General features: G+C 35.1%; 1 protein-coding gene across 7 annotated transcripts in view; it reads left to right on the top strand.

Moving 5' to 3' along the window:
• Grik2 (glutamate ionotropic receptor kainate type subunit 2) overlaps positions 1-26,785 on the top strand; it is a 618,878-nt gene that overhangs the window by 200,738 nt on the left and 391,355 nt on the right. For all 7 annotated transcript variants that reach the window (XM_038339004.1, XM_038338998.1, XM_038338997.1 and 4 more), the window contains 2 exons: positions 14,879-15,046; positions 18,132-18,389. In XM_038339004.1, coding sequence (XP_038194932.1) covers positions 14,879-15,046; positions 18,132-18,389 — 426 coding nt within the window. The remainder of the gene's footprint in view (positions 1-14,878; positions 15,047-18,131; positions 18,390-26,785) is intronic.

Here is a 26,785-nt window from a genome sequence, read left to right as displayed (position 1 = left end):
AAGCTTTATATCTGCATTTATATATAGTACATGAGACCATGCCTAGAGTAGGCCGATATCTTAAAGACTATTGGCTAAAGGAGTTCCCACAACATCGTACTGCCCTTCTGGTTGGTCTACACATTTATTTTCATCATAGTTAATAAATGTCTTGTATGTACTGTAAATTTTGCTGGATCCTGGAGTGCGACAAATGAAAAGAAATCAATGATCTCCCCTTCCCCTTGCTCTCCAAGCTTCTCTGCCATGATTAGGTCAATTTGGGTAAAAGACACCTAATAAACAAGCTAAAACATCAGTTATTTTCAAAAATGGGGATTAGAATCATGGCCCCTGGTTGAAGAGATGGCTCAGCAGTTTAAAATGTGCCTACTGCTCTTGCAGAGGACCCAGGTTTAGTCACCTATACTAAGGTGGCAGTTCTCAAAAACCCATAACTGCAGCTTTTGCTTATCTGATGTTTCTGTCCTCTGTGGGTACCAGCATTCATATGTACATAAATCCCCACTGATACACACAAGTGCATATCATTAAAATTTTTAAAAAATATATTTTAAAATAAATCTTAGCACTTTTTAATTTTCTCCTTCAAATTCGTACATGATTGAAATGATATACATAGCATTTACTGGTATCAGCAGTATATCCATTTTCATCAAGAGATACTAGATAAAATTCAGGTGAATTGAGATGTAGGCATTATGTATAACAGTCCAAACATCCTTAGTGCTTTAGAGAGAAAATAGCTTTGATTACATTTGTACCATTTTTATGTGTCTTCATTTTGTGAATGTGCCTGTAAATAACCTTCTCTCAGCTTTCTTCTAATGTGTGCTTTGTGCCACAGTTCCTGTGGCACAAATCAGTATGTGAGACGAAAAACAAAAGATGCTTTTGTCCAGATTAGGAGTATGCGTTATTTGTTGTCCTCTGGAAAAAGTGACATACATATTCATGGCATCCTGTAAATGTAGTACAAATTCCTCCCATAACTCTAGGCTGCCTTCAAGTAGGTCACACTAAGCAGTAAAAGACATATGCTGCTTCTCATATGTCTATTGGGAGGAATAGTATATGAAGGTTGGATTAGAAAAGAATTTTAGTTGTTGGTTATGTATATTTTATAAAAGTTACATTTATTCTTTCTCACTTAGTTTCCCAGTATGAAGCCTTGTATCAGTTCATTCTGACAGTATTGGAAGAGGCACATGTTTTAACCTCTTTTCTTTTGTAATTATATAAACATGTACACTGTAGATGGTGACCAGGGAATGATAATCAGAACATCTGTTATGATACATGAAACAGGGAATGGGACTTGAGTTTTGAACTGTAACGAACTAAATGTCTTTCTTGTGATCTGTGGCTTTATGCAATGGGAATGCTTGCAAGTCTTGCTTAAACCTGTCACTTTTTAACTCCCTAGCAGAGGAACCCATGGTTGCTCTTCAGTCCTCTCACAGGGTGCTGCCCAGTGATGGAGCCATTTGCCTTTGTTGATATCAATTAAGTTACCCTTTATAGTAATTTGTGTAGCAGTGTAAGCACCTGGAGAGGATAAGAGAGTATTGGCTTAAGGACCTAGAAATGACTAGAATACCTTCATCTGGTGGAGTTCTCTAGCTTCAAACTGCACACCTTAATGCATTTTGGTTTGAGTAGCAAGAGCTGTCAGGTAAAACTTAATAAAGTAAACAAATCTAAATAAATAATACAGTTATCCTTGTTCCTTTTAAATTTCTAAATACAGGAATAGTCCCATGTTGAAAAAAAAAAAAAAAAAAAAAAAAAAAAAAAAAAAAAAAAAAAAAAAAAAAAAAAACTTCTGCCAGTTTTTTTCTGATTCTTTGTAACCCTCCCTTCACCATATCTAAATAGCCTATCTCAGGGGAATTATTAGGTGCCTTTTCCTTTAGCAGCTTGTCTATATACGAGAGAACTTTAGAAATTACCTTAAAATTAATTTTCATTTACTTGTTTTGCACTAATTTCCAAGTTTCCAATTTAAACAGATGGTTTGTTTTTGATGTAAACAGTTTGGTTGTGAATCAATAAGCACGTATGAGGCCTAGGAAAAAATTTCAGCAAACAAGTTATTTGTGTATTCTGTTAACAAGATCAGTGCTTTGCTGGGGGATGCAAAGGTGACATTATATTTGTCTGTTGGTAGGTGCCTCTCTAAAAGATTCTCTTTTTGTTTAACCTTCAAGGGCATTTTTTATAAAGCTAATGTAATTAATTTCTATAATGAATATTTGAATCAATATTTGGATATTTATTCTGATTAAAAAGATTCTTCCTTTTGATTCTTTCCAAGTGTTTTCCCCATAGAGCCTTTTGTGCAGCCCTAACTGTCCTTGAAAGCCCCCTGATGTCCCACTCCCACCTCCTGAGTGCTGGGATTATAGTCATGAGACACACCCAGCTTCTCTATTTCTAAAGTTAAGAATACATAATTTAATAATATTATATCGCAGGTTTTCCTATCAGGAAAAATTTTTAACTATAATATGATATCAGGAAGATGTTATTCCCCAACATCAACAGAATAATATAACCTGTGAGTGGGACATAATTAGTACTTGTCACATTATTTAAGGGACATTTATATTCATGTTTATTTAATTTTTATATAAAAGTAATTGTATTGTCATAATTAAAGAAGAATAAATTGAATTTGATGAAATCATGATTTGTTGTTGTTTGAAAAAATGAAATGTTTTATCTCAAATATTCACCATCCTATGAAGACAGTTCTCAGTGATTCCAGTAACAGCATTTTCTTAAGAATTTAAAAAAATAGCTATAATTAAGTAATTTCCCAGGACTGTGAACAAAATGAATAAGCTATATTTTGAGCAGAGTAGAATAATTCTAAGGCATTATTATTTCATACTGTGCCATCATACATGGTTTTATTAACAATATATTCTGAACATTTTTATAACAATTAATACTCATCTTTGTATTTTAATTAATGAATAATGTTTTAGGTAGCTTATTTAATTTGCAGAACCAATGTTCATATATATATATATATATATATATATATAGAGAGAGAGAGAGAGAGAGAGAGAGAGAGAGAGAAAGAGACTGGGATTTATTTAAGATTTTAAAATAATTCTGTAATGATCATATTTGTGTACAAGTAATGTTTGATAGTCCTTGTATTAAAGCTGGCCTTTCTGCCCATAAAATTCTGATCCATATAATTTCTACCTCAAAGCCTATATCTTGATTGCACAACTCACTGGAATTATGTTAGTATAAGAAAAATTTAAGTGTCTACTGTGTAATGCTCAGCAAAGAGCTGTGGTTTTACCATAAAACAAAACCCAAGGAGATCCCAGGATGTTGGAAGTGCCAAAGCCAGGGGATATCTTCCAGGGAAACCTGCATACTAGAGAGGATTGTGCTTCAGTCAGAAAACCTAGAAGGATATAGTCATGTAAGCATTTTGACATCTGACATAGAGCTATAGGATATGGAGTTTCCTGATCAATTTCAGTCTTGCTTTGGTCCAGCATTTCATTAAGCTGACATCATTAATTCCTTTTGGATTGGTAATATATGTTCGGTGTGATGGTATGTTAGAAACATATAATTTGACTTTTGATTTTACAGGACTAACAAGAGAGTACCTTGAGTTTCAGAAGAGACTTTTGATGTTGGAAATTTGAACTGTGTAGGAACTATGACAGACTATGGGGACTTTTAAAGTCAGACTAAATACGTTTTGTTTTATAATATGGACAAATTCAAAGGAATATAAGGAGTGGAATGTGGTGGTTTGAATAAGAATGACCCACATAAGCTCATGTTTTCAATGCTTGGTCCTTAGTTCCTAGAACTATTTGAGGAGGATTTGAAAGTATGGCCTTCTGGGAAGAGGTATGTCCATAATTTTTCCAGTGAGCTGTCTGTGACTCATGCTTGTGGATAAAATGTAAGCTCATAGATTCACTCACTAAAACTGTAATCCTCAATACATTTCTTTTTTTATGTGTTACTTTCTTTTTTTATTAAATTATATAATTTTACAAATTTTCACCTCCTCCCATTTCCTTTCCCCTCCCTTCATCCCCCTGCCCCTCCCTCTCTAGTCCAAGGAGTAGTCAGGGTTCCCTGCCCTGTGGGAAGTCCAAGTTCCTACCCCATCCATCCAGGTCTAGGAAGGTGAGGATCCAAACAGACTAGGTTCCTACAAAGCCCGTACATACAGTAGAATCAAAACCCAGTGCCATTGTCCTTGGCTTCTCAGTCAGCCCTCCTTGTCAGCCACATTCAGAGAGACTTGTTTGATCACATGCTCCATCTGTCCCAGTCCAGTTGGCCTTGGTGAGCTCCCTTTAGATCAGTTCCATTGTCTCGGTGAATGGATGCACCCCTCGTGGTCCTGACTTCCTTGCTCATGTTCTCCCTCCTTCTGCTCCTCATTTGGACCTTGGGAGCTCAGTCCAGTGCTCCAATGTGGGTCTCTGTCTCTATCTCCATCCATCGCCAGTTGAAGGTTCTATGGTGATATGCAAGATAATCATCAGTGTGGCTATCATGGATATTAGAAGTAGACAAGATTGCCAGGCAAAAATTGAGAGCTTGGGGGTGGGGCAGGATGGGGATAAGGGGAGATGGGGAGAGAGAAGTGAGAAGAGAAGGATGGGGAGAGCTTGGGGGAATGGGACAGTTGGGATGGAGGAAGAGTGGATATGGAATCAGGGAAGTATATATCTTAATTAAGGGAGCCATTTGAAGGTAGGCAAGAGATTGGACTCTAGAGGGGTTCCCAGGTGTCCAAGGAGATGTCCCCAGCTTGCTCCTTGAGCAGCTGAGGAGAGGGGGTCTGAACTGGTCCTCAATACATTTCTATAAGTTGCTTTGATCATGATGTTTTATCACAGAAATTTAAAAGTATCTAAGATATAATTTAAGTATTATAGCAATGTCTGATATATGGTCTGATCTCAATAAATAAATAAATAAATTTATGGCAAAAAAGTTTCATCCTTCAGTAAGAGGAGACTCATACACAAACTTATTTGACAGTGATTTAGCATTCTTAAGCATCAAATAGAAAGAGTATGAACTACAATGTTTAAATGGATCTGAAATTACGAGAACACAAAACTAAGACAAAGATTTCTGAAGGTGATTTTCACTGAAGAATATAAGAGAGATGGCCACCCTTTCCCCTGAGTGCATAATGCAATTATAATATCATTGCAAATGTGTGTGTGCCTGTGTATATATGTAGAGACTTGGTTCCTGAGCAGATAAGTGCCATTTGCCAAGAGGCAGAGGTATTGGATTCAGTTTCACTAAGGAAGCAGTACGTGGTTTGTGGTTTGAGGTAGTTCTGGGTCTCAGGGAAGTAAATGTGGTAGAAAAGAACCTAAGGCTAGACCATGAAGAGGCCATAAGCTTAAAAAGAGACCATGGTGGAAAGATTTTGTTAAGTTGAATGACTAATTCAAAAACACTCTTTAGAAATACTACCCTGGTTGAAATGTACAGAAATAAATGACACTAGCAACAGTGAGACAGAAATTTGGAAATTCATGGGGAATACATGACTACATATAAAAGAATACAGTTGGGCTTAGTCAAGTATCTGAAATATTTACAGTGATGTTACTGATGATATGAGGGAGACTTGTACTCTGTTAGCTGGAGGAATGTGTCTTAGTATTCTATTGCTGTGAAGAGAAAACATGCCATAGCAACATTTATAAAAGACTATTTACCTGGGACTTGCTTCAGTTTCAGATAATTTGTCCATTTTCAGCATGGCAGGGAACATGCGACACTTAAGCAGATATGATGCTGGAGAGTAGCTGAGAGTTCTACATCCATATCCATAGGTAGCAGATGGGGAGATATTGGAACTTGTTTGAGCTTCTTGAAACTTCAAAGCCCACCCCAGTGCTGTAATTCCTCCAAGAAGGTCACACTTACTCTTGCAAGGCCACATCTCCTAATAGTGTCTGTTAATCAGTCATTCCAATCTATGATTCTTTGGGGGCCATTGTCATTCAAATGTAGGATATCAACAATAAATATGCTAAGGTAGATGGAGAAAGCCCAGGAGGCCTCAAATCCACTAAGGTAATATGGGTATTTAAGGAACTCTGAAAGCAGAAGAAAGGCTTTCCCAGGAAAGAGTACACTAATTGGTTATCCAATACCAAATGATTAACCCTGAAAATATACATATAACATTATACTGACTGAGTATGTTATTATATTTAGAAATATCTATGTGTACATATAGGTATATGTTGTAACTAATGACAAAAAGAGGCTATGAATTAAAAAAAACAGGTACTATATTAGAGAATTTGGGGGGAAAAGAAGTGGAAAATAATGCAATTTTATTATAATTTCAAAATTTAAAAATTATATATATGATGTAACAGCACATTATATAAAATTAAGAACTGTTAACAATTTTTCATTTTCTGAGTAATTATTTCTACAAAATTACAAATGAGGAGACATCTGGTCAACTGTGCAGAGGTACATGAAAAATAACTTTACTAAAACAATTACTCAGAAATCAAGTGCATATTCTGGGAAAACAATGACTCAGAACATTGACTTCATATTGAATTAAAAGTCTATGGTGCGATGATTGTACCCATTTACAATGAGACCTCATATTAGGCATAGATGTTTTTTGGTCATCGCATTAATCATAGGTTTATGAGTCATACAATCCTCTGTAGTATTTTATATTGATCTACAGAAAAGAAGCAAGGCAATGTTTCAGCAACTGATTAATAAATATTTTATTTCATTATTGGATGATATTTGTTTGTAAGTTTTGGCATTGTTTGTTCTGTAAGTTCCTTACCATTTAGTCTGTGTCTACAAAACAGTGGTGAAACTGTTATTTTTTCTCCAAGTCTCCACTCCTTCTTCTAGCAAACCAATGATAGAATGCTGAAACCTGTTAATTTTTAATATGAGCCAGGAAAGACAACTGCAGATATTTTATTATTAAAATAGAAGCTATAAGACATAATTCTTTTCTTTGAATTCACAGAAACAAAGCAAAGAAACATAAAGCTTTGAGAATGATAATATTATTCTATGTGAAAAAAATCAAAGGTAAACGTGGAAAGGCAGTAAAAATTGTCTGGATCCTATAAAGAGTAAAGAATTTGAAAACCTCAAGTGTCCCTTGAATCCCCAAGTTTGAAACTGGATAAATGCTAGTGTAAGGCCACCATGAACACACTTATAGATTTCTAAAATGCTGTTTCAATATCACACAGGTCTATATAGTTATCACTCTAGAATTTACAAAATATGATTTGTGAGCTATTCAAGTAATCCTTTCTTAAAGGATTACATGTTACGTACAGTTCTGATGTCTCAGAGTGAAGTGAATGAGCCTAGTTACAGGCACCTGTAAAGAAGACATATGACAAACATAAATATTATTTTTCAATGTTCAAAATAAATATTGTTTTTTTTATAGAGAAAATGACCCTTCAAACTTTGTGATATATTATTCTTTTTTTTTTTTTTTTTTTTTGGTTTTTCGAGACAGAGTTTCTCTGTGGTTTTGGAGCCTGTCCTGGAACTAGCTCTTGTAGACCAGGCTGGTGTCGAACTCACAGAGATCCATCTGCCTCTGCCTCCCGAGTGCTGGGATTAAAGGCGTGTGCCACCACCACCTGGCTTGATATATTATTCTTTTGTAGTTTTCTGTATGTTTAGAAGATTTTTTTGCTATTTGGTTTCTGTGGAGGTTTGTAGCAAGAGGGCCTGCTTGTTTGTCCCAGCTGCCCAGAACTGAAATAATCACACAGAAACCATATTCATTAAAACACTGCTTGGCCCATTAGCTCTAGTTTTTATTGGCTAACTCTTACAGTAATTTAACCCACTTCTATTAGTCAGTATATCACTATATGGCAGTGGCTTACCAGGTTAAATTCCCAGAGTCTGTTTCTAGCAGCTCCATGGCATCTCTCTGACTCCGCCCTTCTTCCTCCCAGCATTCAGTCCAGTCTTCTCTGCCTACCTAAATTCTGCCTTATCATGCTAAGGCAGTTTCTTTATTCATTAACCAATATGAGCAACACATAGACAGAAGGACCTCCCACACCAGGGGATATTACTATGAAAGTACAAGAAGCATACAGAACACCAAAAGACTGGATCAAAAGAAAAATCCCCTTGCCATATAAGATGCTTTCTTAATAGCAATTTGTATCCCAAATATATACTTTCACAATAAAACAACAGTTTCTTCTTTAGAGAATCAATACAACATATTTCACTTTTTTGTCACATGTAGAATATTTGTCACTTAAATCCCCTGCCAGTCTCTACACCAGTGCATTACAGAAGAAGAAACATGTATGATGTGTTCTCTTTTCCATGATTTTCTTCCATAACCAGCCTTTATTTTTAACATTAAAAAATTTATATAACACCAATCTTTCACGTCTGACCTCTTTAATTTAATGTTTTGTTTATAGTGTCTATCTTGTGTTGCATGAAAGTCTGTAACTGTGCCTGTATTTCCTGGTGCTGTGAACAATGCTGCACATATTTGTTTGATGATTCTTACATTTTTTCTGGTTATCTATCTCAGAAGGAAAATTGCTACTTCACACAGCTGTATGTTCTGTGTTAGAAGACTAAGAAACAAGAATTTTTTAACTTAAAATTTATGCATGTTTTCTTTTCATTTTAGCTGGCTATTCTGATGAATAGAAAATTGTTTGAATTCTGATTTTAACTTTTAGTATCCTGACTGTTGTGAAGTTGATTACATATCATTTGTGTACTATATGATGCTCTTTAGGAAGGTGATGCTCCTCCAGTTGTCTACACATAGAGAAATTTCCTTACTCTCACTCTCTGTTAATGCAAATTTTAAGATACTTCCTCTCTGTGACATGCACATACATACATACTCACATACATACATATGAAATTCTTCCTTTGACTATGTGTCAATATTGTCATATATAGCATGTTTTTATTCTCTTATCTTTTTAAAGTAAACCTGTGAAACTTATGCTTTTCTTTCAACAAAATTATTATTTCATTTTCACATCTGAGCATACAATTATTGATGTTTGAATGTTATTTTATTTTTTTGTGAATGTGTATGGTGTATATATGACTGTGTATATGTCTGTGTGCAAACAAGGCATACATGTAGAGTCACAAGAAAACTTTCCAAGTTGGCTCTCTTTCATATGGGTCCATCTACTGGCCTAAGGTCTTCTTGTTTGTACAGTGACCACTCTTGCTGATCAAGCCACTGTACCTCATCTGTGAACATTTATTGAAGTTACAACTCTTTCTTTTAGGAACTATACCATCATCATTTGTATTTTTACAAATATTCACTTAAACAAGTGTGAGGTGGTAGGGCACCATAATCGTAATATGTGTTTCCTGTTTATTGGTTAGCATGTTTTTACATATTTATAGATTTAAGCAGTTTATATACTCACTACCCATTTGTCTGTCTTCCTTTGAGATTACTGTGAATGGACATCGAGAGCAAATTGGGTAACTAATATAAATGGTTAAATTTCTAGACGTATGCAACCTGAGTTATGAATAAACAGAAAAAATTTAACTGAGCAAAAATGAGTGAGGAGATTCAAACAATAATATAAATTTGGTCAAGTCATGAAATTCCAGGACTTGATGCCATCATTGATAAAAATCCAGCAACCATTTAAATAAAAAATATTGCTATTCTTTCTAAAACTTGATAGTAAATATATAAAATACAGTGTGAAATACAAACCAACATGTACTTAGCATCCCTAAACCCTAACAACAAATTATTCCCTCAAAATAATTTTCAAGAGCATATTTTTTAAGCTTAGTGGGAACTGTCATTGAAAACTATTAAACACAGATGAAAAAGGATGAGAAAAAACACATAAATAGAAAGACACTCTTTGTTCATGGGTAAACAAGTCTGTGGCAGGAAATCAAATAACCTGGTCAATAATTAAGAAAGGATTTGAGTAGACACCTCAAATCAAAGATACTACATTTAATTTAGAAGTATGCATATTTTTCTGTCATTTTATGTTGTTATTGTTTTTTCTCTTCTTTATGATCAGTCATTTAAAGAATTTAGATATTTCATTAATCCTTCTAAACTACCAAATTAGTTGTTCTTGCTTTTTTTGTGGAACATTTTTTCCATTTTATATATTTGTGTTCTATGTTTTATTGTTTATTTCTTCTTATTTTCTTGGTTATTTAGCTTTGGTCATTCAGATTTCTTTGATTGGCTCATCATTTCCAGTTTTCTAGATTGTAGCTCAACTTTAATTCTCCATTTTTCTTAGTCCACTTACCATACTTCCTCCAATTTTAAACATTTGTGTCTGTGATTGTCCTCTGAATTATTTTTGTTTCCTTTTTATACAAAGCAGTTTGTTTTTCTCATCAACTCTTCATCTTTTGCTATCATTATTAGCTTAGTCTTAACTCTAGATTATATATATATATATATATATAAAACCATATAATTCTAAATTTTCATTTGTGAATAAATATCAAAAGAAAATAATATAAGGAAGCATTATCAAAAAGAAAAGAGAACTGAAGCCTAGAGTCTAGAAGGACAATAGAAAGAATAGAAATTCCAAAATGTACATCCTCTATGGTAAGGAGAACTCCAAAATTTAGTAGTGAAGTGAGAATCTTTCTCTTTATGTTATCTGTTATTGTTATGGAAGGGCTCATTATACGGCCACGACAGTTATTGTTATTGGCATGGTATCTTGTATAATCCTTATGACTTGGGGCTATATAGATCATGTTAGCTTCAAATTTGCAGAAAAAATTTGAAAATCTTCCTTTGCCTCCTGAGTACTAAGATGAATGTGTGCTGCTAGACAAGGCTTAGAACTTCATTCTTTTAGGTGTTCTCTAGAAAACAGATAAAGCAATTCACAAAATACTGGGCTTGTTCCCTCCTCCCCACCCTTCTTTAGTTAAGTAACAACAAGGAAACAGATCGTTTGTTTTTCACAGTTAGAAATCAGTAATGTTTTTTATAGCTCAATATGCATATCTGTGCAAAATGTAGGAAGGGTAGTGCATTGTGTGTGAGTATTATTTTGAGAGGTTGAGAAGATCATTCAGCACCATCACTGTATCTTCCTTTAGTTCTCAGATAGGTGGTAGTCTTCATTCTTACCATAACCTGAATCAAAATTATATTTATGCTTTTAAGATTTCTCTTGTGCTATAGCTAGCCCTGATTATATGTGTTAGTAGATCTTCAGAGTATTCATTCAGCTCTGCTTTCAGATATCCAAATAAAACCCATTAACACAATGAAGTTTCATGAATACCCATTAACACAATGAAGTTCCATTAATACCTCCATGTAGAAAGCAAGCGCAGTTCGTCCTTACAGTGTCACTGCAGCATCTTTTCCCCTTTGACCTAGCTGTGGATCTCATCTGGTCATCCATCTTCTGAAATGAAAACTGTGTTTGATAACTGACTAAAAATATCCCCACTTTCTAGCTGAACAAGAAAGGTCAGTTAATGTTGAAAAGGCTGATATAAATGTGAAACCCAGCCTTTCTGTATATCTGGTAACTCTTCAATGTATTTTTTCTTGCATGTATTCCACCTACATTGACTTTGTGATGGTTATATTGCCTAACAAGTACATTTGTCATTGTACAGGTAGTATATCAAAAGAAGAACCAGTGGTTGATGTATATATACATATATACATGATCTATATATATATCATGTAAGGTAAAACTATAACTGTATTATATATATATATATATATATATATATGTATGTATGTATATATATATTGACCATTTCAATATGTCACACAGAAATTCCATTTTTTATGTTATTTGGGAATTTGTAAACTACTCCATATTTCCAATTCCTTAATGACATTTTATTCATAGTAAACTTTGACAGTACTGTGCAGATGCAAGTCTTTTTTTTTAGTTCTATGTGTAAAATCTACAATATCTAATTACATCTTATTGAAACCATCTTATCACAGAGTGTAGGAAATTCTGTGTGTTTTCCCTGAGTGAAGTTTTGAAGAACACTGCTAATTCATTGTGGAATAGGCAACAGTTTGAAGCGAGCTGTAGACAGATTGTAACCTTGGCCCTGTGACATTTTAGCTTGTGGTTTTGGTATTGGGAGCTCATTCTTGTTAAAATTTCCTACATCTTATTACTTTGAAGACTTAGTGAATTTCACCCTTGTCGAATGCCTTCTCTTTTCAGTGCTTAGTATAAGCTAGCATTTCATCTTTAAAACAACTCTATCTAGTAGAATTTCTTAACATCATCCCACCTCAAAAAACAAAACCAAAAAAAAAAAAAAAAAAACAAACTTAGATTGGGATTTCAAACAAGTGCCCAGATTGATACAGTGGCAAGTGCAGAGCCAAAATGTAAATCGGTTTTGCCATTACAGATTCTCTTCAAAGCACCGTGCCTTCAACATATGCAAGGCCATGTTGTTTAGTTATGAATAACATTGGAAATGTAAATTCCTTTTATCCTTTTGCTTAACTTAAGCCATGAATAATTTTATATACATTAAAATTCTATTTCTCTGATTGATTGCTTTAGTAACTACAATATTTATTTAATTATTTTAAGCCAATATGACATCAAATTATAAATTTTCTTATTCTTCTTGAATGTAAATTTTTCTTATCCCTGTGTTTTCTGAGTTCTAATTCCTCCTAGTTAGAGTAGGTCTTACCATAGCATACTTCTTATTAAACATGAGTGAGTAGTTTGCTATCCATGGTACAAGGTGATATTTGGACATTAAAGTAACTTTTTTAGGGTATGAGTTACCAGCTTAGAAACTGATTCATTTAGGGAAGTTTAGTTGGTATATGATTGTGTTGAAAATAGATGGTTTGGTTGTTAAAGAAGTAAAAGACTTAGATTATTCATCTTTTCAAGCACCCATTTCTCAGCAACAGATGTTGTAGAGAGTTCTTGTGTAGGTATGTCCCCTTTCTTTGTGTTCACCAAGCCGACAATAAAGAAAAGATTCTGTGAAAGTCAGACATGTCAATTACTCAATTACATATGAAGAGGAGGAAATGATACCAAAGAGAGGGAAGGCAGGACAAGGGTGAAGAAGTGAGACGGGGTCATACACACTGAGTTACTTACAGTTCTTTAAATCAGATAAGAGAGGAACTTTGCTTTTAAAATCAACATTTATGACTGCCATGTCTTCTGAAAGAGACAGCTTAGTAAAATTAACAGAACAAAGCTAGTTTTTCCAATTTTATAGAGGAAAAATGCTAAAATTTACATATCTTCATACTTTTGTGTTTTTATTTGTGTAAATATTTAAATATTAAATGTTATTATTTTTACAAATTTATATGTGAATACAGTTAAAACTAAATAACCTATCTGGGGGTCTTAGTCCTGGAGAAAACTCTTTCCCTCTCTCAGTACCCTTTGACTGATTGCAACTTTTCATCTTGGTAGGGGTGGGGTCATATGAAATTTTCCCAGCAAAATTGGCATGTCAACTGGCATTGCCATTTTGAAGGTCTTATTCAAGTAACAATGTTGTTGAGATGTCATGGGTGTAGGATTCCAATCAAATCTTGTAGACACTATCTGGTAATGAACATCATGATCGTTTGGCTCTTCTAATCTTTCCACTCTTTCTTCTGCAATGTTCCCTGAGTCAGGTATGGATCTGTATTGTAGATGTATTAACTGGGGTAGTGCACCCTGCAATCATATACACTCTGTGCTTTGAACCATTATGTAATCTGTAGTAGCTTTTGTTTGCTTCAAAAGGTTATTTTTTGAGGAGTGAGAGTTACAGTTATCTTTGTATATATGCATAAGCATTTATAATACAGTTTATTATATTGGCTTAGGAAAATAAGGAATAGCAGGTGCTCCTCTAGAGTCTGTGACTGTTCCAGCCATAGGAAATTGGCTAAATTTCTAATATCTAGCCTGAATTTTCAAGTATTTAGTATGTTTTAAGTCCAATTAGATATTTGTTGGCTACCCTAAGATGTAAATGCACTATTGTACCATTGTGGATATTTTGCCAAGACTGTCACTGTAAATATAAGCAATGGGCTAAAGAAGTGTGATATCTTACTTAATGATGATAAATTTAATTCAGTCTTCCTACGAAAAACATTACAGTTTGGAATTATTCATTATCAACAATTCTGTGTTAGTTCATTAAAACAGCATATCATTTCCAGCTAATGTTTGTTGACTTAAAATAAGTGATTATCAAACATGAAGGAAAAAGTACCTTTAAACAATGATAACCCAGGTAGTAGTGGCACACACCTTTAATCCCAGCACTCGTGGGGCAGAGGCAGGTGGATCTCTGTGAGTTTAAGGCCAGACTGTTCTACAAGAGCTAGTTCCAGGGCAGGCTCCAAAACTATAGGGAAACGCTTTCTTGAGAAACAAACAAAAAAAGTTAAATTATGCAAAAATTCTAATTATATGTTATTATATAATATATTATAATATATAATATCTAAATCTTCATAGAAAAAGTAAGTACAGACTTGGTGGTGATGACATATTCCTTTAACTCCAGCACTTGGGAAACAGAGACAAGTGGATCACTGTGAGTTTGAGGCCATCCTGGTCTACAGAGTGATCTCCAGAACAGGCTCCAAAGTACAGGGAAATCCTGTCTAGAAAAATGAAAAAAAATAAATAAAAAAGAAAGAAAAGAAAAATAGTAAATACAACTCCCCCTGTAAAACATTATCACACACATACACACACACACTTACATATACATGTATAATTGTTTCAAAACATTCAGACAATTTAATGCTTCTACAATTGTTCTCTTGCTTTGCTAGGTGGTATTTTTGAATATGTGGAGTCTGGTCCTATGGGAGCTGAAGAACTTGCGTTCAGATTTGCTGTGAACACAATCAACAGGAACAGGACTCTGCTGCCCAATACCACTTTAACTTATGATACCCAGAAAATCAACCTCTATGACAGTTTTGAAGCATCTAAGAAAGGTAAAGCTATGTACTATGGTTTCTAGAATTTAGATTTCTAGGTGTGCTTAAGAGAATTCTTGGTTCCCTTATGTAATTAATAAGTTATCAAGAACATTAATATGGAAGGATTTGTCTTTAATATCTGCATGCATTTCATTAGAGAAAATGTTGATGTAGTTAGCTTTTTAAAAAGAAAAACAAAAACACTTGTAAGTAAAATTAAATTTGTGGGAAATAAATTGTTCTTCTCTACTGATCTCTATGAAATGTTATTAAAATTAGAATAAATTATAAAAGAATTCTTCTCAGGGACCCAGGTTAAAGTCTCAGCACCCAAATCGCAATGAACAAGTATCTGTAACTTTAGTTCCAGAGTCCTGACTTCCTCTTCTGGCTTTTCATGGCACTTGAAGCATGTGGTGTAGAGATTTACATGTGGACAAAAAACAAACAAAAAAGCAATATAAATTAAATAAAATCATTAAAGCAAATTTAAAAAAGAGTCATTACCCAGGCATATATTATGCAAACAGCAGTATCAGTAGTGAATCTGTTTGGTGGGTACATATTTACATATTGTCACATAGATGATCTTTTCTTATATAGATGATATTATAAAAAGGCAGGTCCTATCTTTGGCACAGTTACCATTTATGAAATAGACATTGCCAGAGATGACTAAAATAACCTTTGTTGTCATCATATACTTTAAAATGTTGTTTACCTTTCTGTAATGCTAATATTGTTTTACTAGCTACCTCACATCGATGGAAACATATATAATTATTTGTAATTCTAATTTGATGAAATGTTCTTCCAAGCATATTAATATTGATGACTGTTGATAAGGTACAATGCTGCTCAAGATAAAAGTCTCTTTCTTTTCCCAGATGCTAACCTGTGTTTTTCAAAGCCATATTCTGCTTGCCCTTTGAATTCATATCTTTGTGAATGTAAATTAGTTTCCACATTTCAGATCCATGTCATAATGATAAAAGGTTTAAAAAGACTAGAGGGAAAAGGTTAGAGTTGACTGTAAAATGTTCTGTTTGTCACGACTAAGGCAAGGTAAGTCATTAATTGCAAGACAAGTGCATTTATTAGTAGCATAGCTCATGATTATTCCCATTAAAGGAAGAATAAACTCTGTGGCTAAGTAAAGCATTCAGACTGAATCTTATGGAGGAGAAAAATGCAGATAAAATATTAATAGATATCATCTTGGTGACTTCAAAGCCTGGGTGTAAAATTAGAGACTCGGATTTTCCTGACAGCAAACAGAATACTATTGGGGAATGCCCTAGCACAATTCTTAGGAAATAAAGCCAACTGGTTTATAAAATGTTATAAGAATTGTATTGAGTAAGGGGTTGGAGAGATGGCTCAGAGGTTAAGAACACTGGCTGCTCTTCCCAAGGTCCTGAGTTCAATTCCCAGCAATCACATGGTGGCTCACTACCATCTATAAAATCTTGTGCCCTCTTCTGGTGGGCAGGCATACATACAGACAGAACATTGTATACATACTAAATGAATAATTTTTTTAAAAAAAGAAAGAAATTCACAGAGTAAACATCCATTAATAACTCATTTGTAATCTGGCGAAGATCTAGGAAAACTTGAATAAGTAACTTTCTTTGACACATGTAAAAAGGGTTAATTCTATCTTATGCATCTTGTTTGAGCTGTTATTGCTTAGGTTATAAAAAATATATAAAGGAAGCAAGATCCAAAGTAGATCTGATAGAGTTCCTACCCTACAAATGTATACAATGATAATGACATTAATGACTAACTTTAAAAGAATAACCAACTGTGACATTTAAACGTATTTTTAATCTTTTTAATCCAAAAAGAAATAAAATGTTAAATTTTGGATTTTTTTCCTGATGCTTCTTTTCTTATATATTTCATAAATTATACTACTAGGCTCCATTAGTGAATACTTTATAATTGTTTTATAACTGGATTACTAATTGATTCATACAATACTTTTAGTCTCTTTTTAGCTAGGCAGATGGCACAATTCTATCGTCCTAACTCCTCTGGAGGCAGAAAAACCATGCAGATGAGGCCAGCCTGGGCAGCAAAGGAAAACCAGTTCTCAAAAACTAAATAGATTATTTTAAAAAAACAAACACTCCTGTGTTATTTAAAAGCACAGAAAGATTCCAAATGTTTTCAGCTTTTATTGGATTTTGATTTGTCACAAAACAAGTGAAGGAAGGTCATTGGTCTCTAAATATATTAATTAAAAACCCATTTTGAGTGTGATTTCAGAATTGGTCTTTCACTAATTTAGAGTTCTGATCATTATTTGGAAAAAAAGTAACTAGTGTGTTCAAAATCAGATTATTTATGTAATATGGAATTCTTAAAGGAAGCATAAGCAAGTGATTTTTTACAACTAAATTTTACCTAATTTTAAATGTATGTGTTCATGCTTAGGTATTCATTTATCACATATTTTATGCTGAAAATATTCCTTTTATTTTTTCTTTTGCCACCACTCCTTGACATTATTTATAGAGTTATTTGAAGTTCCTACTAAATTGACTGAATAAACTTTCTTTTAATAAACTGAAAATATTCAGTCATAAGTTCATGAGGCCTCAGCCCTAGACAATGACCTAACAATAGTCCACTGAGGAAAGCTGAGAGCAGGAGACACTGTTTCGTGGGAACAGCACACCAATTGGCTATGCAATAGCAAATAGTCAACTAAGAAATTAAACAGAAAAGTAACATTTTATCAATGGAACTGCTTTTATTTGTGTATTTAGGAACACACACACACACACACACACACACACCAATTAAAGAAAAGGAGGATATGAATTTAAAATCTAAGGAGAGAAGGGGAATGTGGAAGAAGGTTTGGAGAGATGAGAGGGAAAGAAAGAATGATGTAATTATAACCTCATATATAAATACATATACATACATATATACATATGTGTGTATATGTATAGATATATGTTTAATGAAGTGCAGAGTTATACATAAGAAAAAAGATCTTTACCAGGAAGAATTTTTTAGAGCTTAATAGTGGTTCTCCCCTTCCTTTCCCCTCCTTGTTAACAGACTCCTTTCTCCTCTTCAGCTTGTGATCAGCTGTCACTTGGGGTGGCTGCTATCTTTGGGCCTTCACACAGCTCATCAGCCAATGCAGTCCAGTCCATCTGTAATGCCCTGGGGGTTCCTCATATACAGACCCGCTGGAAGCACCAGGTGTCCGACAACAAGGATTCCTTCTACGTCAGTCTCTACCCAGACTTCTCTTCCCTTAGCCGAGCCATCTTGGATTTGGTGCAGTTTTTCAAGTGGAAAACGGTCACAGTTGTGTACGACGACAGCACTGGTAAGAGCAGCGGCCTCTGTGGCTGCTTTCGGCACCTTACATTCTGGAGTGCATCCCAGGTGCTTTCTGTTCTTCTCTGCTTTGTTTTCCTTTGTTAGTTTAAATTTGTTGTTGTTCGTTAATTTATTATTTTTATTATTGTTGGGTTAATGTAGAAAAACTACAAGGTATTTGGAGCCAAATATCAAAACTAGCTCCAGAAAATAACAACCCAATCAAGTACATTTTCTTTGTATATATAAAACAAGCATCAGGAGTTTGAACCGTACATTGAAAATAAAGTTAATATGGTTATCATGTTAAATTATTATTAAAATGATTTTAGTTAGGTTAAGTGGTTTCCTACTGCAAAGTTTCATGATACCCTCTCAACATCAATAAATTTACAATTTGACATAAAATTTTATCTGTTTTATGCAAATGATGTGTATAGTGAGTAATAAAATCCAAATCTTTAAGTATCTTTAAATAGTATGTTGAAATTTAAACTTTTGTTTTTCTAAATAGTGGAACAAATGAGAGTATCAAAATATTTAAGATTTTGGGGACTATTGTGTAAAAACAATTAGAAATTTAGAAAATAAAATTACAAATAGAATTTAATGAAATAATATTCATGCAACTGCTTAAAACATTTCAAGAAATATTTTCTCTACAGTGTTGTTTTAATGGCTATTAAAATGGTTGATTTTTATCTTACATTATTAATTTAAAACAAGTCTCAAAGAACATCAGAAAATAAACAGTAAAATAAAACCTGTAGTTTTCTTCTGACAGTTATTTTAGCAAAATAATTGCTACATTTATCATGGTAATTGATTTTATTTCAGGAAAATTTTCAGTATTCCTAATATTACTTTAGATGCAACAATTTTATTTTAGGTCTTTTTGCTATGCCTTCAAATTTACATTGAGATTGAAATTTATTTAAATTTAAGTTCTCCCAAAATATGGCAGGAACATGCTTTGTTCCCATTCACTTTTTATGCTTGCCATGAATAAAACTTTGTGTAGAAATTTATCCATTTTATGAGGAAATTATCAATGCAAATAAACAGATAGGAACTCTGCTAGGAGTACAAAGAGTTTCAGGGTTGGAAGAAAAATGAAAATAGTTTTAAACATATTTTCACTGAGCTAAGAAAAACCTAGCCTTAATAGAAGTTAATAATCTTTAAATTGTTGAAAAATATAAAAATATTTATTATTAATTTTAGCTTGTACATTTATCAATAAAATCTTTAAAATCAAAAGTAGTTTTAAGAGACCTTTTAGCTTACATTAGATTTATTAATATTATTATGTTTTCTTACCCAAACCATTTCCTTCATGTAGTTGGTTAAACTCTCCTAGAAGGCTACCTATTACTAGCGCTCCTGGGTTGGAATTATTTGGAATGCCTGGAGAATCTTCAGATACAAATTAGTCTGCTCATGTTTATGTCCATAGATAATCATATGCCCACACATAGAAAGTGGATGAAGTCATTCCTGTATTCTCTCTCAATAAATTTGACTATATGTTGCCTAAACAGAATACATACCTAATTTTACATGTATAAATGTTTATATATACATATATAATAGCATTCTACATTTTGTATTATTTTCACACTGTTTATAATTAGAAAGGAGTTGGCAAAAGATTGCAGTGTAAATAGATATGCCATGTTTCTTCATTTATGTGGAAATGTTCATCTTGAAGAAGTAAACAAACAAACAAAAGAATTTGTAATTAGTTAATATCTCTAATTGGTAAAGATTCATTCATAAGCCACACATTGGGGTGACATCTTTTGGGACCCAGCCTCAACTGAGATTAGCACATTCCAGGGTAGGAGCGTGAAGATTAGAATTATTAAGCAAAAAGAAAACAGAGATATGAGAGGAATAAAAGACAGAGACACAGAACAGCATCAGGAGGGAAATTCAGTGAATACTGAATCGCCTACATTTATTTTCCACATGCTTATATACTTCACTCCAGAAGGGGAGGGGGAAGACAGCAGACTTCATTAACATAATATTAGATATAGACCAAATATCCTGGAGGCACCTACTCCCTGGAAACTCCTGCCAATCTCCTTTGAAGGAACAGGAATAGCAAGGTGGGCAGATTCACCTCTATATTCAAAATACTAATTATCACAACCTAGGTCAGGATCTCTTGTTTGTAGCCACACCTGCTGTCAATAACTCTGGAAGAGAAAATTTTAGCTCAAACTCTCTGAGCTTTAGTCAAGGGGGAGCAGGTTCACATCTGTGGGCCTCCACAGATTCACATGCAATTAGTGTTTCTAATCTATAAATAATATTCTTAATATTTCTATCACTAGTAAAAATTTAAATAAACAAATATATAGTCAATTAAATACTGTAGAGATCTTGACCTCAAATTAAGTTTATTACATTTCAAATTTCCGTTTAAAGCTTTACACCTATGCATGGTTCTGTGTCTCGGCTGTAATCCAAATGTGTGTATGGATCATATTACCTCTAGTTTAAGATCAGCCTGGGCTACAGAGCAAGTCCAAGTGATACAGCCTGTGAAACAGAGTGAAATCTTCTCTCAAAATCCACCTACTGTCCATAAGAGAAGATGCTTTTTTCACTTATTTTGGAAGTTAAGTAGACATTTCATAACTATTTAATTTTATAAATAATATATATTAATTTCAAAGAAATTATAGATTTACAGAATAGGTATATCTTAAAGCCTCAAAATAAAAATTATGTATTTATGCAACATTTAGTTCAACACATGTTGATTAGGCACCTGTTGTTTAGAAATGGCAGTTGTAGATATGATCCAATGCCAATTGAGGGGACAAAGATTACACCCTCATGCTTCTACATGACATTTATGGATACTTGATTATTCAAATTTTGTATTATTTTAAATTAACTAGTTACATTGGTAACAGAATTTTTATCCTTTTGAAGTTTAAAATTTTACTTTTGAGAACTTGCTTTTCATTTTTTTATATATAGAAATGATTTTGGGGTCAATTGAAAAGCATTTTGAAGTGCCTTCCTAAGTATATAAAATTTGCTGCATATAATTTGATGTCTCAAATTTCTACAGATAGAATTATTTTAAAAAAAAACCTGTAAATTGCCCAAATAGAGTAGATTAGAATTTGAAGTTGTGGAAGAAATCAATTGCAGTCAAGACTGTGGATTGAAAGGGGCTCCTATAGTCACACAAATAAAGACAAATAATGTTGATTTTATTGTGGACTGGTGTATAAATTGCTTACTGAAGGATATACATGTGCTGTTTTCATTTGCATGTTTCTTTCTCCAGACCTATATATTGCATATGCTATCTCCTATTTATATTCATTTCTACTTTGTTGTATTGTCCAGTTTGATACATGATAATTTCATCCAATTCTTGCTCCCAAACCCCAAACAGATGGATGATACACGAGATGTATTTCTGGACTAGGATAACTTCCTAAAATGATGTTAGCAGGAGCTATTTATTTTTTATGATAATTAGCATTTGTTGTTGTCCTGGATGAATGCTTTTAAACACCACAAAAGTCTGTTATAGCTCTGAATGGTGTCCAAAACGATGGAAACGAATTGGCTTCAGAAACAAAGCTGTGTTTCTGTCAGTCATTTAGGAACATATGATTCATTTTAAATATAAACTAAAAATAAATTGAATAGCTGTCAGCTTATAAGCAATTCCAGGATAAATTGTGAATATTTGCTTTTAAATTCCTGTGTTTCATCTTTGTTTATAGATCAGCAGTCCATTAACAAAGAACTCTGATCTGGTAAGCAGAAGCCTAGGATTCTATCCCAGACTTGCTGCTAAATTACTGGAACACATTGGAAAAGAAGTAAGGGGATAGGAATGACTACAGAAGAGCTAACATGCATTAGATATTATGCAAATTCTGTCATAAATTATTTTTCTTAATCGTCAGAAACAATTCTCTGAGTCCCAAAGGAGACAGGTTATCATTTCTTCTGGCCAGCTTCCTTGCTGGGCCTCCCGCTCAGCAGCAGCCTTAGAAACATGAATATCTCACTCAATTCCTTCCTTACTTGGGATTCACAGTCAAGTTCCAGTAGCCATTTGTTAACTGCTCCATCTCTCAAATATACTGTCCTTCATGTTGTGCTATTTTAGGACAAAAGATGTATCATTTTTCATTGTGTTTGTTACTAATCTTTTTTTTCCAGTTTATTTATTTTTTATTAAAAATTGCCATCTCCTCCCCTCCTCCTCCCCCTTCCCTCCCCTCCCCTCCACCAATACCCCCACTCCCTCCCTCTCCAGGCCAAAGAGCCATCAGGGTTCTCTACACTATGTTGAGTCCAAGGTCCTCCCAACTCCCTCCAGGTCCAGGAAGGTGAGCAACCAAACTGACAAGGCTCACACAGATCCTGTCCATGTCGTAGAGACCAAGCCCATCGCCATTGTCCTTGGCTCCTCGGTCAGCCTCCACCATCAGCCACTTTCAGAGAGTCCGATTTGGTCGCATGTTCCATCAGTCCCATTCCAAGTGGACTTGGTGGTCTCCCATTAGATCTGTCCTGCCGTCTCAGTGGGTGAACGCATCCCTCATGGTTCTGACTTTCTTTCTCATGATCTCTCTCCTTCTGCTCCTCATCAGAACTTTGGGAGCTCAGTCCGGTGCTCCAATGTGGGGCTCTGTCTCTATCTACATCCATCGCCAGGTGAAGGTTAAGGCTCACAGTGAGCCCGTCCATGCTGTAGAGTTCACATTCATTGCCGTTGTCCTTGGTTTCTCAGTCCTCCTCCACTCTCAGCCACATTCAGAGAGCCCGGTTTGATCCCCTGTTCCATCAGTTCCATTCCAACTGGACTTGGTGGTCTCCCGTTAGATCTGTCCCACCGTCTCAATGGGTAAACGCACTCCTCACGGTCCTGACTTCCTTGCTCATGATCTCCCTCCTTTTGCTCCTCATCGGGACCTTGGGAGCTCAGTCCGGTGCTCCTATGTGGGGCTCTGTCATTTTCTCCATCCAATGCCAGGTGAAGGTTCTATGGTGATATGCAAGATATTCATGAGTATGGAAATAGGATCTGGACATTTCTGGCACCCTCTCCTCAGCTGCCCAAGGACCTAGCTGGGGGTGTCCTCTGGGCACCTGGGAACCCCTCTAGAGTCAAGTCTCTGCCAACCCTAGAATGGCTCCCTTAAGTAAGATATATAATTCCTTGTTCCCATATCCACCCTTCCTATATCCCAGCCATCCTATTCCCCCAAGCTCTTCCCATCCTCCACTTCACACTTTTCTCGCCCCATCCCCCCTCCCCCATCCCACCCCACCCCTATGTTCCCATTTTTTGTCCGGCAATCTTGTCTACTTCCAGTATCCAGGAGGATAACTATATGTTTATCTTTGGGTTCACCTTCTTATATAGCTTCTCTAGGATTTTTACGAATTATAGGCTCGATGTCCTTTATCTATGGCTAGAACCCAATTATGAGTGAGGTTACCTCACTCAGGATGGTGTTTTCTATTTCCCTCCATTTGCATTCAAAATTCAAGATGTCATTGTTTTTTACCGCCGAGTAGTACTCTAATATGTATATATTCCACACTTTCTTCATCCATTCTTCCACTGAAGGGCATCTAGGTTGTTTCCAGGTTCTGGCTATTACAAATAATGCTGCTATAAACATAGTTGAACAGATGCTTTTGTAATATGATTGGGCATCTCTTGGGTAAATTCCCAAGAGTGGAACTGCTGGGTCCTGGAGTAGGTGGATCCCAAATTTCCTGAGAAACCTCCACACTGCATTCCAAAGTGGTTGCACAAGTTTGCATTCCCACCAACAATGGATGAGTGTACCCCTTACTCCACATCCTCTCCAGCAAAGGCTATCATTGGTGTTTTTGATTTTAGCCATTCTGACAGGTGTAAGATGGTATCTTAACGTTGTTTTGATTTGCATTTCCCTGATTGCTAAGGAGGTTGAGCATACCCTTAAGTGTCTTTTGGCCATTCGAACTTCTTCTGTTGAGAATTCTCTGTTCAGTTCAGTGCCCCATTTTTTAATTGGGTTCATTAGCATTTTAAAGTCTAGTCTCTTGAGTTCCTTATATATTTTGGAGATCAGACCTTTGTCTGTTGTGGGGTTGGTGAAGATCTTTTCCCAGTCAGTAGGCTGCCTTTTTGTCTTAGTGACAGTGTCCTTTGCTTTACAGAAGCTGCTCAGCTTCAGGAGGTCCCATTTATTCAATGTTGCCCTTAATGTCTGTGCTGCTGGGGCTATACGTAGGAAGCGGTCTCCTGTGCCCACATGTTGTAGAGTACTTCCCACTTTCTCCTCTAACAGGTTCAGTGTGTTCAGATTGATATTGAGGTCTATAATCCATTTAGACTTGAGTTTTGTGCATGGTGATAGACACGGATCTACTTTCATTCTTCTACAGGTTGACATCCAGTTATGCCAGCACCATTTGTTGAAGATGCTTTCTTTCTTCCATTGTGTACTTTGTTACTAATCTTATGTGATCTAACTGAATTCTCAATTTCGGTTTCAATCTAATCAATTTTGTGTTGATAGTCTTGTCTCAATACGTCACTTAGAGGTTTGTTTTCTGCCTTTTTAATTTAAATTTTTATTCATTTATACATACCAATCAGAGTTCCCCCTCCCTCCCATCCTCCTTCTCCCCCCACCTTCACCTCCACCCTCTATCCATTCCTCAGAGAGAGGGTAAGTCCTCTTATGGGAATCAACTAAGACTGCGATCTCATGTTGAGGCAGGACCAAGTGCACCCCCCACCCCTGACATCTAGAATAAGCAAGGCATCCCACCATAAGCAGTGGGCTCCAAAAAAGTTAGTCATTCACCTGGAGTAAGTCCTGATCCCACTGCCAGGGGTCCCACAAACAGACAAAGCCACACAATTGTCACCCACATTCACAGGGCCTAGTTTGGTCCCATTTAAGCCCCCCAGATGTCAGTCCAGAATCCATGAGCTCTCACTAGTTCAAGTCAGCTGTGTGTTTCCCCATCATGATCTTGACCCCTCCTTGCTCATATAGTCCCTCCTCCCTCTCTTTTCCTGGACTCCTGGCGATTGGCACAATGTTTAGCTGTTGATCTGTGCATCTTCTTCTATTAGTTACTGGATGAAGGTTCTATGATGACAATTAGGGTGGTCACCAGTCTGAATATAAGAGAAAGCTAGTTCAGACACCCTCTCCATTATTACTAAGAGTCTTAGGTAGGTTCATTCTTGTGGATTCCTGGAAATTTCCTCAGTACCAGATTTCTCACTAATCCTGTAATGGGTCCCTCTATCAAGATATTCCTTTCATTCCTCTCCTTCTTTATTCCTACCTAACTGGGCCATCCAATTCTCATCTCCCATCGCCTCCCCTACCCAGTTTACCCAGGAAATATTATCTATTTCCCCATCCTATTGTGATCCATACATCCTCCTTGTTGTGGACTGCAGCCTGGCTATCTTTCGTTTTACATCTAACATCCACTTATGAGTGAGTACAGAATATTTTTAGTAATGAAATTCTGGTTGATACTCCCTTTAATGACTTCTTGGCTCTAAAATGTCACCAAAACATTTGACAAGTTCTGCAAGTAACCTTGGTTCTGAATCTCTTCCTGACATTTGAATTTAAATATTTCACTTAACGTTTGAAAGTTAAGTTTACAATTGAACCATTAAAAATCCTTCAGTTGCTAGACATATTATTCTGTTAAGATGGAAATCACTGATTCTAGCCAGCTCCTGACCATAGGATTCACATACCTGTATGTGCACAGTTTTACAAGCAGGCTATCTGTCTTTACTGCCCTCAAAAAAAGGCTTATCTGGTCCCTTTTTCTAACATCTGAAAGAGTTTCCCAATTTATCCTAAAAGCACCATAGTAACTCTCACTGTGTCTTGGTTTTCCTGGCTCTATTTCTCTGGGATAAATGTTCATCTAAATAGAATAGACTCTTAAGACTTAAAAGCTTCTAAAATAGCTCAACTCTAAGATGTATCTTAGTGATAACTTACGGTCTGAAGATATGAAGACATCCTTGTGTAAATTGCTTAGAAAAAAGTGTACATCAATGAGTTAGATAATCTTCCCAAAGTCAAATATAGTTAGTAACTTAGAAATCCCTACTGAATATTAATAGAATCAGTAAAAGGTTTGAGGTACATATACTTTCTTCCACAACTTCAAAAGAAGATTAATGTGAATTGCATTTATGTACATTTCAATCATAATTAAATGTGTATTTATTAACTTAAGCAATCATAAACAGACCCTTTTCTATAAATCACCTTTGGCAGAGAGCACAAGATTAAAACTATGCCTCTGAGAGCTGAGGCAAATGGCAGGGAGGAGATTCCATGACCACAGTACCTTTTTAGTGCGACA

The sequence above is a fragment of the Arvicola amphibius genome, chromosome 8, assembly GCF_903992535.2.
Source record: "Arvicola amphibius chromosome 8, mArvAmp1.2, whole genome shotgun sequence".
Classification (NCBI taxonomy): domain Eukaryota; kingdom Metazoa; phylum Chordata; class Mammalia; order Rodentia; family Cricetidae; genus Arvicola; species Arvicola amphibius.
Note: the sequence above shows the minus strand (reverse complement) of the source record. Positions and strands in the feature narration are given on the sequence as shown.